We start from the raw sequence: 13780 nt of genomic DNA, 5'->3' as shown, positions 1-13780 counted from the left end.
TGGGAGAGGACAGAACGCGCGCGATTGACAGGCCCGCGGTTCCAATCTGCGCTCCGAGATGTTCCAAATAAGAACGTTGATTTCTGGGGGCGGGACCATGGGCCCGAGCCGGGCCAATGAAGATTGGGCGGGAGTGTAGCTGACAATGTACGCATGGAATTGGAGGGAAGAGGAGTGTAAACACGGAAGTGGCCGCGGGGGTGGGGGATGTGCTGCGCCACTGCTGCAGCGGAAGGGCACGGACTTAAGTTACATAGAAAAAGCAGCTTTACTTGCTAGCAGACAGCGCAGCGAGGGCCCCAGGTCGATGTGGCACTGCTTGAACACTGTTGCTTACTGAAATAAGAAGCGCACGCGGTCTTTTCTTTGGTTCTGTTTCGTATCATCGATGTGGAATCGGAAGATGGGAAATAGTCACCCCACAGCTCTGCTGTAAAAGATCTGAACAGTCTTCTCCATCTATTGTTTTTAGGTAGGGATCTTGAAATCAATAATTTGGCTAACAAAGCACACTCAGTTCGATTGGGGAGAAAAATCAATATATATTTATCCCTAAATTTAGCAGAACTATAAATTCAAATAAAAGCTGGACTAATAGAAACATATGTATTGTAGAATACATGACGGTGGGTGTGTTTAGTCTGTGGCGTATTTTACACCTTTCAGAAATCCCTATGGAAATCACAACTTACTGAGTAGCATTTAAATACCATTTTTGGATAAGAATTTTTATTGAATGAGAGGCAGAACACAATGAGAATTTAGATCTCATTGTTCAGTCCATTGATCATTATGAGTGTACGTTTTCATGTCGGCGTAGTGGTGTTTTGGGTGTTGAGTGTGTATAGTTGAAGAGATTTCTGGGCTGGAGAAGTGCTCATTGGTTAAGACCACTTGTTGCTATTGCGGAGGTCCTGGGTTTAGATATCAGCACCCACGTTCACAACCATCTGGAACTCCAGTTCCAGGGGCTGCAAACCCCTCTTCTCAAGTCCATGAACACCAGGCACACATGGTGCACATAAATCCAGGCAGAGTTTAATAAATAAACCTAAAGATGTTATTTCCAGAGTGTGTGAATACTTGAGAGAGAACATAGCAGTTTCTTCACTCTAGAGGTAGAGGACTCGAGTCTCCAAGTCGAAGGTTTCTTCCTGTGAGCTTTTGGAATTACCAGTAAAACTGGGAAGTGCATATTACATAGTCTTTGGAAATAAATGTTTTTATCTTTTTATAGGCGTTCTGGTTTTGTGGTGCCAGGGATCTTTGCCAGGACCTCCGGCTTGCGGGGCAAATGCTCACCATGGAGCTGCACCACCCCCGATGCGATTTTCTAAGAGTTTGGATGCCATTTTCCAGATGATTGCTTTTTGACTACTCCTTACAGAAATCATACAACTAAGGGGTTTAGAAATCACAATTTGCTATGAAAGATTTTTTTATGCATAGTTATTTTATTTCTCCTTTCAGTGCTCATGTAATCTGAAGGTCCCTACCGACTTTTAGAAGGAAACTTGGGAGGACTTGCTGATATACTCAGAGTTAGTCCAGTTAGTTAAAAACTGGAGAAGGAAATAGGAATTTAAAAAAAATTATTTTTATGGTTTTGAATTTTTTATTGCTGACAGTTTAATGGCACATGTAGAGTTATGCTTTCAGTATTTTTTTTGTTTGTTTTTATTTTTGAAACAAAAGTCTCACTTCAGGCTGTCCTCAAACGTTCCATATTGCTAAGGCTGGCCTTGATCCCTTGCCTCAGCCTCCTGAATGCTAGAATTAGAGGCCTGTCATGAGGGATTAAGCATGTACTCTGCCAACTGAGCTACATCCCCAACCCCAGTATGTGTGCATTTTGTGAGTAAATGGATGTAATGATCTCTTTATCTCCTTGAAAGAAGTCATCAGATTTAAGCAAACAGATGAAAATCTATATAATGTACAAATAAGGTAGCTATAATGATTGCAGTAATTACCTGATGTTCATGTAAAATGAGTGACACTTGGGAAGAACTTAGAGAACAAATAAACTTTTGACTTGAATAATGTTAGTGTAACTTGTTTCTAAGCAACTATAGATCCCTTAATAGGATCACTGCTATATCACTACAGGGTATACATTGCTTTTACCTTCCTTGTGTATAACTTAAGCATTACACATAATAGTCCTTCAGTTATTAATATTTATGCTATTAGGAGTTTGAGTGGATGAAATAAACAAACTTGTAACTAATCTGTGTTATTTTAAAATTAAAAATGTTTTGTAGTCAAGACTTAGTATTCTTACTAAATTTGTATTTGGGTGGGCATGGTTGATACCTTCCTTAATCAGAGCGCTGAGGAGACGGGTAGGCAGGATAGCCAGTGCTATGTACTCAGAAACTTGCTTAGGGAATCAAGGGTTGACGTTCTCTAGTTCGCTGTGGACAAACATATATCCTAGTTAACCTTAATCTTAAGCTCTTTAGCACTTGACTAGACGATCTCTGAGGACTTCTAAAGCTCCAGAATTACGAGTGGTCCAACACATTTAATGCAAAGGTGAAGAAGATGTGAGACTCGCTTTTAAAAGAAATTTTAGGAAATATACCATGTGAGTATATCATAGAGGTTAACTTCTTTTAGCCAGCATTTGGAAACTTACAATAAGTATTTGTTGTAGTTTAATACTTCAGACTCAGTTCTGGTATATGAGTGTGTGTGTGTGTGTGTGTGTGTGTGTGTGTGTGTGTGCGCGCACGTAGATTAATAAGGGAAAAACAATTGCCTGGGATTATTACGTTCTTAATAATTTAGGAAATTATGAACAAAATAACGTATGCACTGGCTCGATTCAGGATATTTTTAGTTTACTTATTTTTTAAGATTTATTATGTATACAATGTTCCTCCTGCATGTACTCCTCTATGCCAGAAGAGGGCACCATAACCTCATTACAGATGGTTATGAGCCATCATGTGATTGCTGGGAATTGAACTCAGGACCTCTGTAAGAACAGCCAGTGTTCTTAACCTCTGAACTATCTCTCCAGCCCGAGATTTTTAGTTTAAAAGATTCTTCTCTGAAGTGTGCAGTCCTTGACTGCTCCTCTACCTGTTTTATCCTTTCCTTCTCCATTTTCTTTTTTTGTTTTAAGACAAGGTCTCACTATTTAGCCAAGGCTGTCCTGGAACTCAGAATGTAGATAAGACTGGCCTCAAAGTCAACAGAGATCCCTCTGCCTTTGCTTCCTGAATGCTGGCATTAATTTCCTTTTCCTTTTCCTTTTGAGAAGGTCATCAGGGTTTTCTCTGCATTTTTTCCCCCCATAAGACTGTAGTTCTGACTGTCCTGGAACTCACTCTGTAGACCATGCTGGCCTTGAACTTGATATCTGCCTGCCTCTGCTTCCTGGAGAATGCTGGCATAAAAGGCGTGCACCACGACCACCTGGCAACAGTGCAGTTCTTAAATGAAAAGATAATTTTATGGAAATACCGGGTAGTCTCTGTGTTTGAATGAATGTACATGTGGAGGCAGAGGTTGATAGTAGGCATCTTCCTCAATTGCTCTGCCTTATTTTTTTGAAACAGAATTTCTCATTGAGCCTTCAGATTCAACTAGACTGGCTCTTGGTCAGGAAGTCCCTGAGATCCTTCTGTCTCTGCCTCCCGCCTGGGATTACAGTTGCTTGTTACACTGGCACGGTACTGGGAACTGAGCAGCCAGCTTGGTGCTTTATTTGGGTTCTAGGTATCAGATTGAGACCTTCCTGCTTTTGTATAACTGAGCCCCACATCAGCATTAGTCATCTCAGTGATAAAACAATTTGTATTTGGTCAGTGTTCATTAAGAAATTGAAGAAATCTCATTTCTGATGTACTTCAAATTGAAATAGCTAATAAAGGTTGGTTATCTCTTATCCACAATACTTGGAACAGAAATGTTTTACTTAGTAAGTTTTCTGGATTTTGGAATATCACATACAAACTGCAAAGCATTTCAGAAGTTCAGATTTGGTTGTTACTGTGTCAGTCTTGGAAAAAAAATCATTAAAAGTAGCATTATATGAAAAATTAGGGCCAGCTCTTGGTCGTGTGTGCCTTTAATCCCAGCATTCTGGAGATAGAGGCAGGCAGATCTCTATAATAATTTCAAGACCAGCCTGGTCTACAGAGAGTTTCATGGCATGGTTATACAGAGAAACTCTGTCTTGACCCTCTCCCCCCCCCCCCCCCCCCGCAAAAAAAATAAAAGAAGAAAACAAACGGTATAGAGACAGACAGCACACTGATCTAGATTCTGAGAGGCGTTTGGGGGTCTAGAAAGTCAAAGTATTTTTCATAGATTACTTGAAAGATTGCAGATTGAAAGATTCCTTGCCTTTGAAAGATTCCTTGCCTTTCAGTTTTTCAAGTGTATAGAAACAAAATAAAAGTTTTAAAAAGATTCCCAGAGTATGTAAAGCATGCTGGATTTAGTGGCACAGGTCTGTAGTCCCAGCTACTCTGGAGACTGAGGCAGGGTTATTGCTATCTCATGGCTTATATAGACTTTGGAGAAATTCAAAGATAATCTGTGCAAACTAAATGACCCCCCCATCTGAAATAAACAACCAAACAAATGAGGGCCGGGGATATGGCTTAGTGGTAGACTGCTTGCCTAGTTTATCTGAGGCCCTGGGTTCAGTCCCTCATGAACTAAACGTACCTAATACATACATACACGCACACATCCATTACATATACACACTTGAAAAGCCACTGAATTATTTTAGTTATTTTTCATAATATATGCATATTTAAGTAACATGTATAATAGTAAATGAGTAAATATTTTTGAGGTTAATTTTGTTTGTGCTAGGCGGTGGTAGCACATGCTAATCCCAGCTCTTGGGAGACAGAGGCAGGCAAATCTCTGAGTTTGAGGCTAACCTGTGCCAGCCTGGACTACAGAGTGAGTTCCAGGACAACCAGGGCTACACAGAGAAACCCTGTCTCAAAAAACAAACAAGTTTGTTTGCTTGTTTGCTTACTGTGCTAGCCCGGGCTGGCTAGACCAAAACTCCTAAATGTTGGCATAACATTACGTTGCTATGCCTGGCTAAGTTTTATTTTTCAAATACAATAATTATCTGATGGGACTTATTCTCAGAGTCTTTTTGAGATTCTTAATAATTTGAATGCAGAAGTGTCTTCTGACGAAAGTTAAGTGTAAGAATGTGTTTATGCTTTCATTTGGTGTAATAGCCACTAGCCACCTGTGGTATAGGTTGGGAGATTGAATTTTGAAAGTTCTTTATATTGATTACATGCTGACATGGAAATACTTTGGATGTATTAGGAGGTTAAACAAAAGGTAGTAATCTCAGTTGGGAATGTAGCTCAATGGTCAGTGCCCCCCCCAAAGGTATTAATACCACCTTTGTACTTTTTAAAATGTGGCTATTTGAAAAAATTTTAATTATGACTTGAATTTAATTGGCCAACTTTGGCTGTCTTTTTTATACTTACAAAGCTATATTGGCTTAAGGTCAAGGAGACAGATGTTAAAGTCTGACTCTCTCCTTCATTGTAGTGGTTTGTGGCCTGCTCTGTCCCTGTTGGAGCTCTGGGTTCTTTGAGGATGAGGTCCGGCAGTGCAGAACTTGAGTGATGTCCTTGGAAATAATAGTTTCTGGCGCTGTGTTTAGGAGAAAACCGCTAACACCTAATGAAGTATTTCTCATTTTTCCATTGCTTTCAAACTCTATTGCTAGTGAAGTTTATTTCTGACTTGGGAACACTGTTATGAACTAGATCCATTGCCAGCGTTCTCTTATGCAAAGCTGGGAGGTATGCCTCTTGTCAGACTTAATTACCAAGTTTGGTATTTTGTAACAGCTGTTGAGAGTCTGGAGCAATGTAATACAAACTCCAGCTGATAGAGATGGCGATGGAGCGGGCATGTTTACCCGCAGTAAATGGCAGCACACACCACGTTCATTGATGACGTTGTCATCAGAAGGAAGTCATTTTGAAATGTATTTTGTCAAGTAGGCTTGGCTAGGAGTTCAACTGCTAGAAAATGAGACCTGGCAAATTACTTTCTTGTTTGTTTCTTTTTTTAAACTGAGTTGCTTATTTTCTACTATTAATTTTGTGCATGTCCAGAAAGTCGTAAGAAGGAATTTTATTAAATGTTGCTTTTAGTTTGCTTACTTTGGTTGCAAGGCACTGTTAGATTGATATTTATATCTACAGAAATAAGTACTTTTAATTTTTTAAATTATTGAGCTGAATAAAACAGCACTGAAGATTTTAACATTACAGAAATGGAGAGATACTAAACTCGTGCTATCAAAGATTGATTGTTTGCAAAAATCACCTGTTACCTTAAGGGTCAGCAAAAATATAGACACTCCTCACGTTATAAAATGGGTAAAATATTCTGGAACTTCTTATCGGACACTAGACTTTTAGGTTTTTATTGGTGTTTAGCATGAGCTTCAGATGAACCTGGTAAGCTCCTAAAATAGAAAGCACCGCTCCCTTTTGCAAGCTGTTAGATTACAGAGTAATGTGATTATTCTACATTTGCATTTGGGTTTGATGGTGCTCTGAATGGGAAGCTGCAGAGGCAGAGGGAGGCTCTGTTGACACATGTAACTCAGATCTGCAGCACGGCACTGGGCACTGAGACGTGTTCAACTGATACAGCCTGACCATACTTAAAAACCTGGATCTTCTAGTCGGTAGCTTACAAATAAATATGTATTTAAAGTGCTAGTAAAATACTTTTGGGTTATAATTTGTTAAATTTTGGAAGACATGTTTAAGGTCAGAAATAGAAGAAAATATGCTTTAAAAAAATCTAATTGAATTGGGTGTGGTAGTAAACCCCTGAAATTCCAGCACTTATAGGAATCAGGTGCAGGAGAATGGAGGCGGTTTCAAGATTTCTGCCATATCTAGAGTTCAGGCCAGCCTAAACTACATGACACTCTCATAGAACAAAACCAGACCAGAACAGAATAAAGATTAATTTGTAGTAACATGCACTTTACATGAAATAATGGTTTTCAAAATGCACCTCAAGCTACTTAAGAATTTAGGGCATACAGTATGTAGCTGTTAGGCAAGTATTTCTGTAGTTGTTGTTTATACCTTAAATATTTTAAAATCTGTAATTTTATTGCCCTATGATTTATTAAATACTTGAAGCTATAATTGTAGTACCATACAGTTTTTAGAGTATATCTTCATAACATTACATAAGAAATTAGCTTACCCGGGATAGTTTATTAATAGCACCTAAGACAACAGTTAAATTACAACACCAATCCTGCTTTAAAGATAGAATGGCTCCCAGGCTGATGTTTAAAACCTGAGAGTTTTCCTTCTGAGGGTTGTTAGTGTCTGTGAGTCTTATTGGCGCCCTGTGAAAAGCGCACTCAAGAGGGTGGTGTCTTCTCAACTTAATGCGAAGTTTTTGAAGCTGGACTAGAAGGGAGTGAATCTTTTGCCTCACTGAAGCTGCAGATAAGAGTAAGCAGGGTCACCTAAAGATAGATTTACTTAGAGGTGTGGCTGCCTCTCCGGGTTCATTTAGCTTTGAGCAGATCTCCATAAATGGAAAGAGCAGCTGGAGAGATCGAGTACCTAGCTGGAGAGTGGAGTGTGGACGGTGTGTGACAGGTGCCGAAACAGGCTGGGAGCTTTGCAAGTGCTCGCCAAATGACTTTGTTGTTAAATGCTGAGGTTTTAGCATTTGGTGAATTTGGAGGCACTAACATTTTCTTTTTTACAATTAAAAGTTTCTTGAGACAGGCTTTAGAAGATTCATGTCTGTACTTGTGAATTTGTCATGGCTTTATGAAACTGTGAATAGTCACAAAAGCTCCTTAAGGAGAATACCTTCAGAAAAACAGTCAAATTAAAATTTATTATTTGTTTCAGGACCTCTAATTACATAAATTATTCAGAATATAAATAGGTCAGATTGTGAAATAAATGTCCAACTAAGGTAATGATGAGTTCTTGACAATTCTCCTGTAAAATCATGGGATTGTTTTTAATTTGATACATAAAAGAAATGCCATGTGTTATATGGAGAATCTAGGGTTATATACACTGCTTAGAGGTGGAGCACTTGCCTCGCAGTGTGGGAGGTGCTGGGGTTTAATCCTCAACCTCTCAAAACTAAACAAAACTAGTTGTGAATGCTAAGCTTCCAATTTTACAGGAATGAGAAGTCATCATACTGAATTCTTATTTCATGCCAGGCACTGTATGTGGTCTCCACAGCTATTTGTGGAAGTCATCCTGCTCTATAAAAGTGGAAACTGAGGCATTAGAGAGTAAGGTCCTTAGTGGCAGTGACTGAGAACCCAGCCTGTTAGACCTGACCTGAAAGTGCAAACCTCTGAGTAGTTCACTGTTTCACAAGTCATTCGATAGCAGCGCATGGAGGACATGTAAGAGAGAGCATTCATCTCTTCATCCTACAGCTACATATGTTTTCTTAGGGAAAACCTCGCGGAGCCCACTGAAATTTTGAGAACAACGTTATTGTGAAAAGTTATCAAGTGTTGTAACAGGAAGATGAATACCTTGCCTGGAGATTGTCCACTCACAGGAAACTGTATAAAAATTGAAGCAATTCATTAGGCTAGCATAGAAAAAAGTGTTTCTACCTGATTTTTGTTGACCATATCACTCCAGTTTAGAGACAACACATCCGATTACATAATTGGCCTACAGAGTTGTTCTTTCTGTTCCCGACCGCTCTGGACGATTATCACAGTTAATTTTGATTGAAAATGGATGCAATTTTCATATTTCAAGGTTCTTTCTCTGTTGTTTTTTGGTTAAGACCCAGGAACTTCTCACTAATTTGTAATTAGCTTCATTGGGTTTTTAGTTTTGAGATAGGGTCTGCCTATATATATAGCCCAGGGTAGCTCAAATTCCTTTCCCTGCCTGAACCTTCCAAGTACTGGGATTATAAAAATGCGACACTAGACCTGGATCATTGGTTGCTTTTAAAATCAACATTTAATTTAAAGAGCATAGACATAAACTTTATGATTTTTTTATTATTTTAGTAAGTAGTTAATGAGTATTTACTCACTGGCTTATGTAGAATTGTTCCTTTTTTCCCCCACAGTGGAAGCATCAGTTCATAGCAGTAATGCACACTGTACAGATAAAACAATTGAAGCTGCTGAAGCCTTGCTTCATATGGAATCTCCTACCTGCTTGAGGGATTCAAGAAGTCCTGGTATGTGAACTGTCTGTCACATCATTTCCTATTAGAATGAAGACTTTAATGCACAGCAGTTGTTGCTGGAGTTCTTCAAGATCTATGCATAAATACCTGATATCAATAACTGATATTAAAGGCTCTCAAATCTTAAGTGCGTACTTAATAATGTCCTAATAAATAATGCAGAAAGTACCCATAAATAGTTGTATATGTATAATGTTTATTTTCTTGATTCTGGTAAATTATAGGAGGCTGTAGTTCTTAAGAGTAGGACCAGTTGGACCATTTGCTTCCTATAGCCTTTGAATCCGTTACTCACTGATCAGCAGGCATGAACTGGCCATGGTAGAGTGGGAAAGGAATTTATCTTACCTTTCAGCTTGTGAAATAAGGTTCCTTTTTTCCTTGTAGATTGACTTTAATAGTGGTGTTGTACTAGTTTGATTTTGTCCTAATTTTAATTCATTTTGCAGGAATTATAGTTAGTTGCTAACAGCAGCTTTTTTTTTTTTTTTTTTTTTTGGTTTTTCGAGACAGGGTTTCTCTGTAGCTTTGGTGCCTGTCGTGGAACTAGCTCTTGTAGACCAGGCTGGCCTCTCGAACTCCCAGAGATCCGCCTGGCTCTGCCTCCCGAGTGCGGGGATTAAAGGCGTGTGCCACCACCGCCCGGCAACAGCAGCCAGTTTTAAAAGGTTACTTTATGTCAGTGGGTGTTTGCCTGCATGCATGTCTGCACGTGTGCGTGTCTGATGCCCATGGGTGCCAGAAGAGAGGGTCAGATCCTCTGGGACTAGAGTTAAAGATGGCTGTGAGCTGTCATGTAGATCTTGGGAACTGTATTTCAGTCCTGAAAGGGCAGTCAGTGTTCTTAAAAACACTTAGCCATTTTTCATTTTTCCTACAATCATATTTTTAGTTAGCTTAGGAATTCAATGCATTCTTCAAGGTCATGAGAAGTAACCGGTGGCTTTGCTGGGTAGCATATTGGTCCATGTTAGGAGACAGTATCTGGATCTACTGATTTGAAGTAGAAGTGTGGTATCCTGGTTATTCATGTATATATGATAGGAATTGAAACAACATATTATATAGTAGAACACCAGACAGCAATCTGTATGTAATATTTTAGTGATGTACAATAATATTTAGTGACTGTCCTGAAATGAACAGTTAGTCCCTTTTTCATATTTTAAAATGAAAAAATACATACTTTGTACTGAATATACATTTGTGCATTTTTACATTTTGTATTGTGTCCTTGTATTTCCCAGTTAATAAATAATGGCAGATATGTACAATGGAAGTAATTATTTAAGGACCATTATTTTTTAATTTTCTTTGTCAAAATAATGTAAAATGTTGCTATAATTAACCTATAAGTTTAAAGGGAGTTGGAGAGATGGCTCAGGTTAAGAGCACTGTGTACTCTTGCAGAGGACCTGGGTTTGGTTTCCACACCCACATGGTAACTCCCAATTCTAGAGGATCTGATGCCCTCTTCTGGCTTCTGGAAGCTTTAGGCACACACGTGCACAAACATGCCAGCAAAACATCCATACACATAAAATAAAAATAAATCTTCTTTAAAAGTACCTAAAAGTATGAAAAAGAAGTTGGCTTCATAACTGTCAAGGTGATTGTCCTTTACTTGTGTATTTTAGATTGTTTTGGATATTCAGTTACTTGATTTCTTCAGGCACAAGTTCTTAATCTTACTTTGAATAATTCTTCTGTAAACCTTGCCTCTTCTAAATATTGAACTTTCCACATAGGAAACTATAATAGGGGTGGGAAATTTTAATTTTTCAACTTTTTTTTATAGTGGAAGTGTTTGTCCCTCCTTGTATATCAACTCCAGAGTTCATCCATGCTGCCATGAGGCCAGATGTCATTACAGAGACTGTAGTGGAGGTGTCGACGGAAGAGTCTGAACCAATGGATGCCTCACCTATTCCCACTTCACCAGATAGCCACGAACCAATGAAAAAGAAAAAAGGTGAGTATATTTATCAAACCAAAACAAACAAAAAATAACAAAACAAAATTCTCTCAGAAACAAACAAACAAACAAACAAAAACCAGAGTCTGTTTTGTGTGGCCATCTCTCCTGAGCTTGCGTGGACATATCTTGGACTGTGGTTGATATGGAATTTCACAAGGACTATCAATCTTTTTCTTTTAAGCCAAATACATTCTCCATTGTTTCATCCTCTTACCATTCCTGGCTTTTCCTTTTCCTTCCCAACTCTGCACCCCCTCTCCTTGTGCTGCTACCTCCTCATACTATTTTCTTCTCTTCCTTCTGTCTTCCCCCGGCTTCTCATACGTACCCACCTGCTTTTTACTTTCTCTAAAAAACAAAGGGTGAGGACTGGATAGATGGCCTAGAAGTTAAGATCACTGGTTGGTCTTCCAAATTCTATTCTCAGCACTCACGTGATGGGTCACAGCTGTCTGTAAATCTATTTCCAGAGGATCTGTTGCACAGCTGCCTTTAACTCCAGTTTCATGGGTCTTGATGCCCTCTTCTGGGTACCAGGCATGCAAAGTGGTACATAGACATACATGCAGGCAAAACTTCTGTACACGTTAAACATAGGAACACAAACATCTAAGATTCCCAGTATAAGCATAGTAGTAGTAACAGGAAGAGAATTCCACTTTTTAAGCTGCATCTCAGTGGGTAAAGTGTAAGGGGCCAGCGTACCTACCACATCACAAAGAAATGGAAATACAATGTATTTGTCTTTTACTATCAAGTCTAGGGTAAAATTTGAAAGAAACTAAATCTTTAGTTAAGAACTTGTATTACTATCTTATTGCTGTGGTAAAACCCCATGACCAGGGCAAATTGCAGAAGGAAGGGTTTATTTGTCTTACAGCTCCAGAGGGAGAAGAGTCTGTCATGTGGGAACTGTGGCCACAGCACTCATCTAGTTACACTTTCTTCATTCTTTGTTTGCATTTTAGAGTAAAATAACACACTGCCTTCCATTATACAATTCAGACAGAGATGACAGAGGTTAAATATGTCTTAAAAGTACAGCATATTCTGTTACTCACTACCCACTAAAATCCTTTGGCATAAAGAATGAAAAATAATTAAAACAACAAAAAGATAATCCAGCTGGTCGGTGGTGGCGCACGCCTTTAATCCCAGCACTTGGGAGGCAGGGGCAGGCGGATCTCTGTGAGTTCGAGACCAGCCTGGTCTACAAGAGCTAGTTCCAGGACAGGCTCCAAAACCACAGAGAAACCCTGCCTCGAAAAACAAAACAAAACAAAACAAAACAAAACAAAAAGGTAATTCAATCACTCACTGCTGGGCAAATGAACAGATATTGCTCAGAAGTACAAATTGCCAGTGTATGCATGTGAAAATGCATCTTTACCCCCAGGGAAATGCAGTTGAAGATACATTTGCTGTTCCCTTTCATCCAACTCAGAATGGCTGCTGCCAAGAGGACTAAGTGGTCATGGTGCTCATTCCTGTGATCCTAGCACATAAGAGGCCAAGAAAGGACTGTTGAAAGTTGAGTTGCCTGAGGTGCATTGTAAAGCCCTATGTTGGTGGCCAGTTTGGCCTACAGAGTGAGTTCCAGGCACCTAGAGCTACACAGAGAGAACTGTCTCAAAAACAAACAAACCAAACAAATAAGCAAAAACCAAGCAGGGCAGTGGTGCCACATGCCTTTAATGAGGCCAAACTGGTCTACATAATGAGTTCTAGGAGAGAAACCATGTCTTGAAAAACCAAAAAAAGAAGAAAAAAAAAATCAAAAAGATAAGGGCTGGTGTGATGGCTCAGCATGTAAAGGGACTTGCAAGCAAACCTTACAGTCTGAGTTCAGTCCCTGGGGTCCACATGGTAGTGCCAGAGAACTGATTCCTACATATTGATCTCTGATGTCCACGTGCATATGTAACACTGTGTTGAGGACACACATGCTAATACATGTAATTAAAAACAACAAAAAAAAATACCACCATCTCAACAAAATGCAGCACCTCCTACTAAGAATGGGCCACTGTTGGGTAGGGGAATGAAACACTTTTGCACTGTTGGTAGTAATGTAAATTATGGGGTTCCTCAAAAAGTTGAAAATAGAACTTACAGGATGCTCCAACTATACCAATCAGCCTTTCTTGGACTGCCAGTCCCCAGATCATGACATGGAGACTTACTAATTATTGAATGCTTGGCCTTAGCTCAGATTTGTTTCTAGTTGTTTTTTGTGTTTGTTTGTTTGTTTTTTAGCTTAAATTAACCCATTTGTTAATCTATGTGCTGCTCTGAAACTTGTTTGCCTCATCTACTTACTGTCCACCCTGATTTCCTGCTTCCTTTGTGTCTGGCTGGCTCTTTTTTCTCTCTGCTCAGCAAACCTGCCTATCCTTTCTCTGTCTAGCTATTGGCTGTTCAACTTTTTCTTAGACCAATCAAGTGCCTTAGGCAGGCAAGGCAAAGCAGCAACACATCTTTATATAGTTACATATCTTTATATAGTTAAACAATTATTCTGCAACACAGACAAATGCAACACATTTTTACATAGTT

The 13780-nt window shown here is 39.2% G+C and overlaps 1 protein-coding gene across 11 annotated transcripts in view; it reads left to right on the top strand.

The window, feature by feature from the left end:
- The window catches only part of Elf2 (E74 like ETS transcription factor 2), a 67328-nt gene that overhangs the window by 43369 nt on the left and 10179 nt on the right, over nt 1-13780 (top strand). For 6 of the 11 annotated variants that reach the window (XM_050138344.1, XM_050138352.1, XM_050138349.1 and 3 more), the window contains 2 exons: nt 9124-9237; nt 11045-11218. In XM_050138344.1, coding sequence (XP_049994301.1) covers nt 9124-9237; nt 11045-11218 — 288 coding nt within the window. The remainder of the gene's footprint in view (nt 1-9123; nt 9238-11044; nt 11219-13780) is intronic. The other 5 variants (XM_050138345.1, XM_050138355.1, XM_050138353.1 and 2 more) reach the window with 1 other exon arrangement.

This window comes from Alexandromys fortis, unplaced genomic scaffold (assembly GCF_014885135.2).
Source record: "Alexandromys fortis isolate MF-2015 unplaced genomic scaffold, M_Fortis_MF-2015_v1.1 scaffold_15, whole genome shotgun sequence".
In the NCBI taxonomy this organism is placed as follows: Eukaryota; Metazoa; Chordata; class Mammalia; order Rodentia; family Cricetidae; genus Alexandromys; species Alexandromys fortis.
This window is presented reverse-complemented; position numbering and strand designations above follow the sequence as displayed.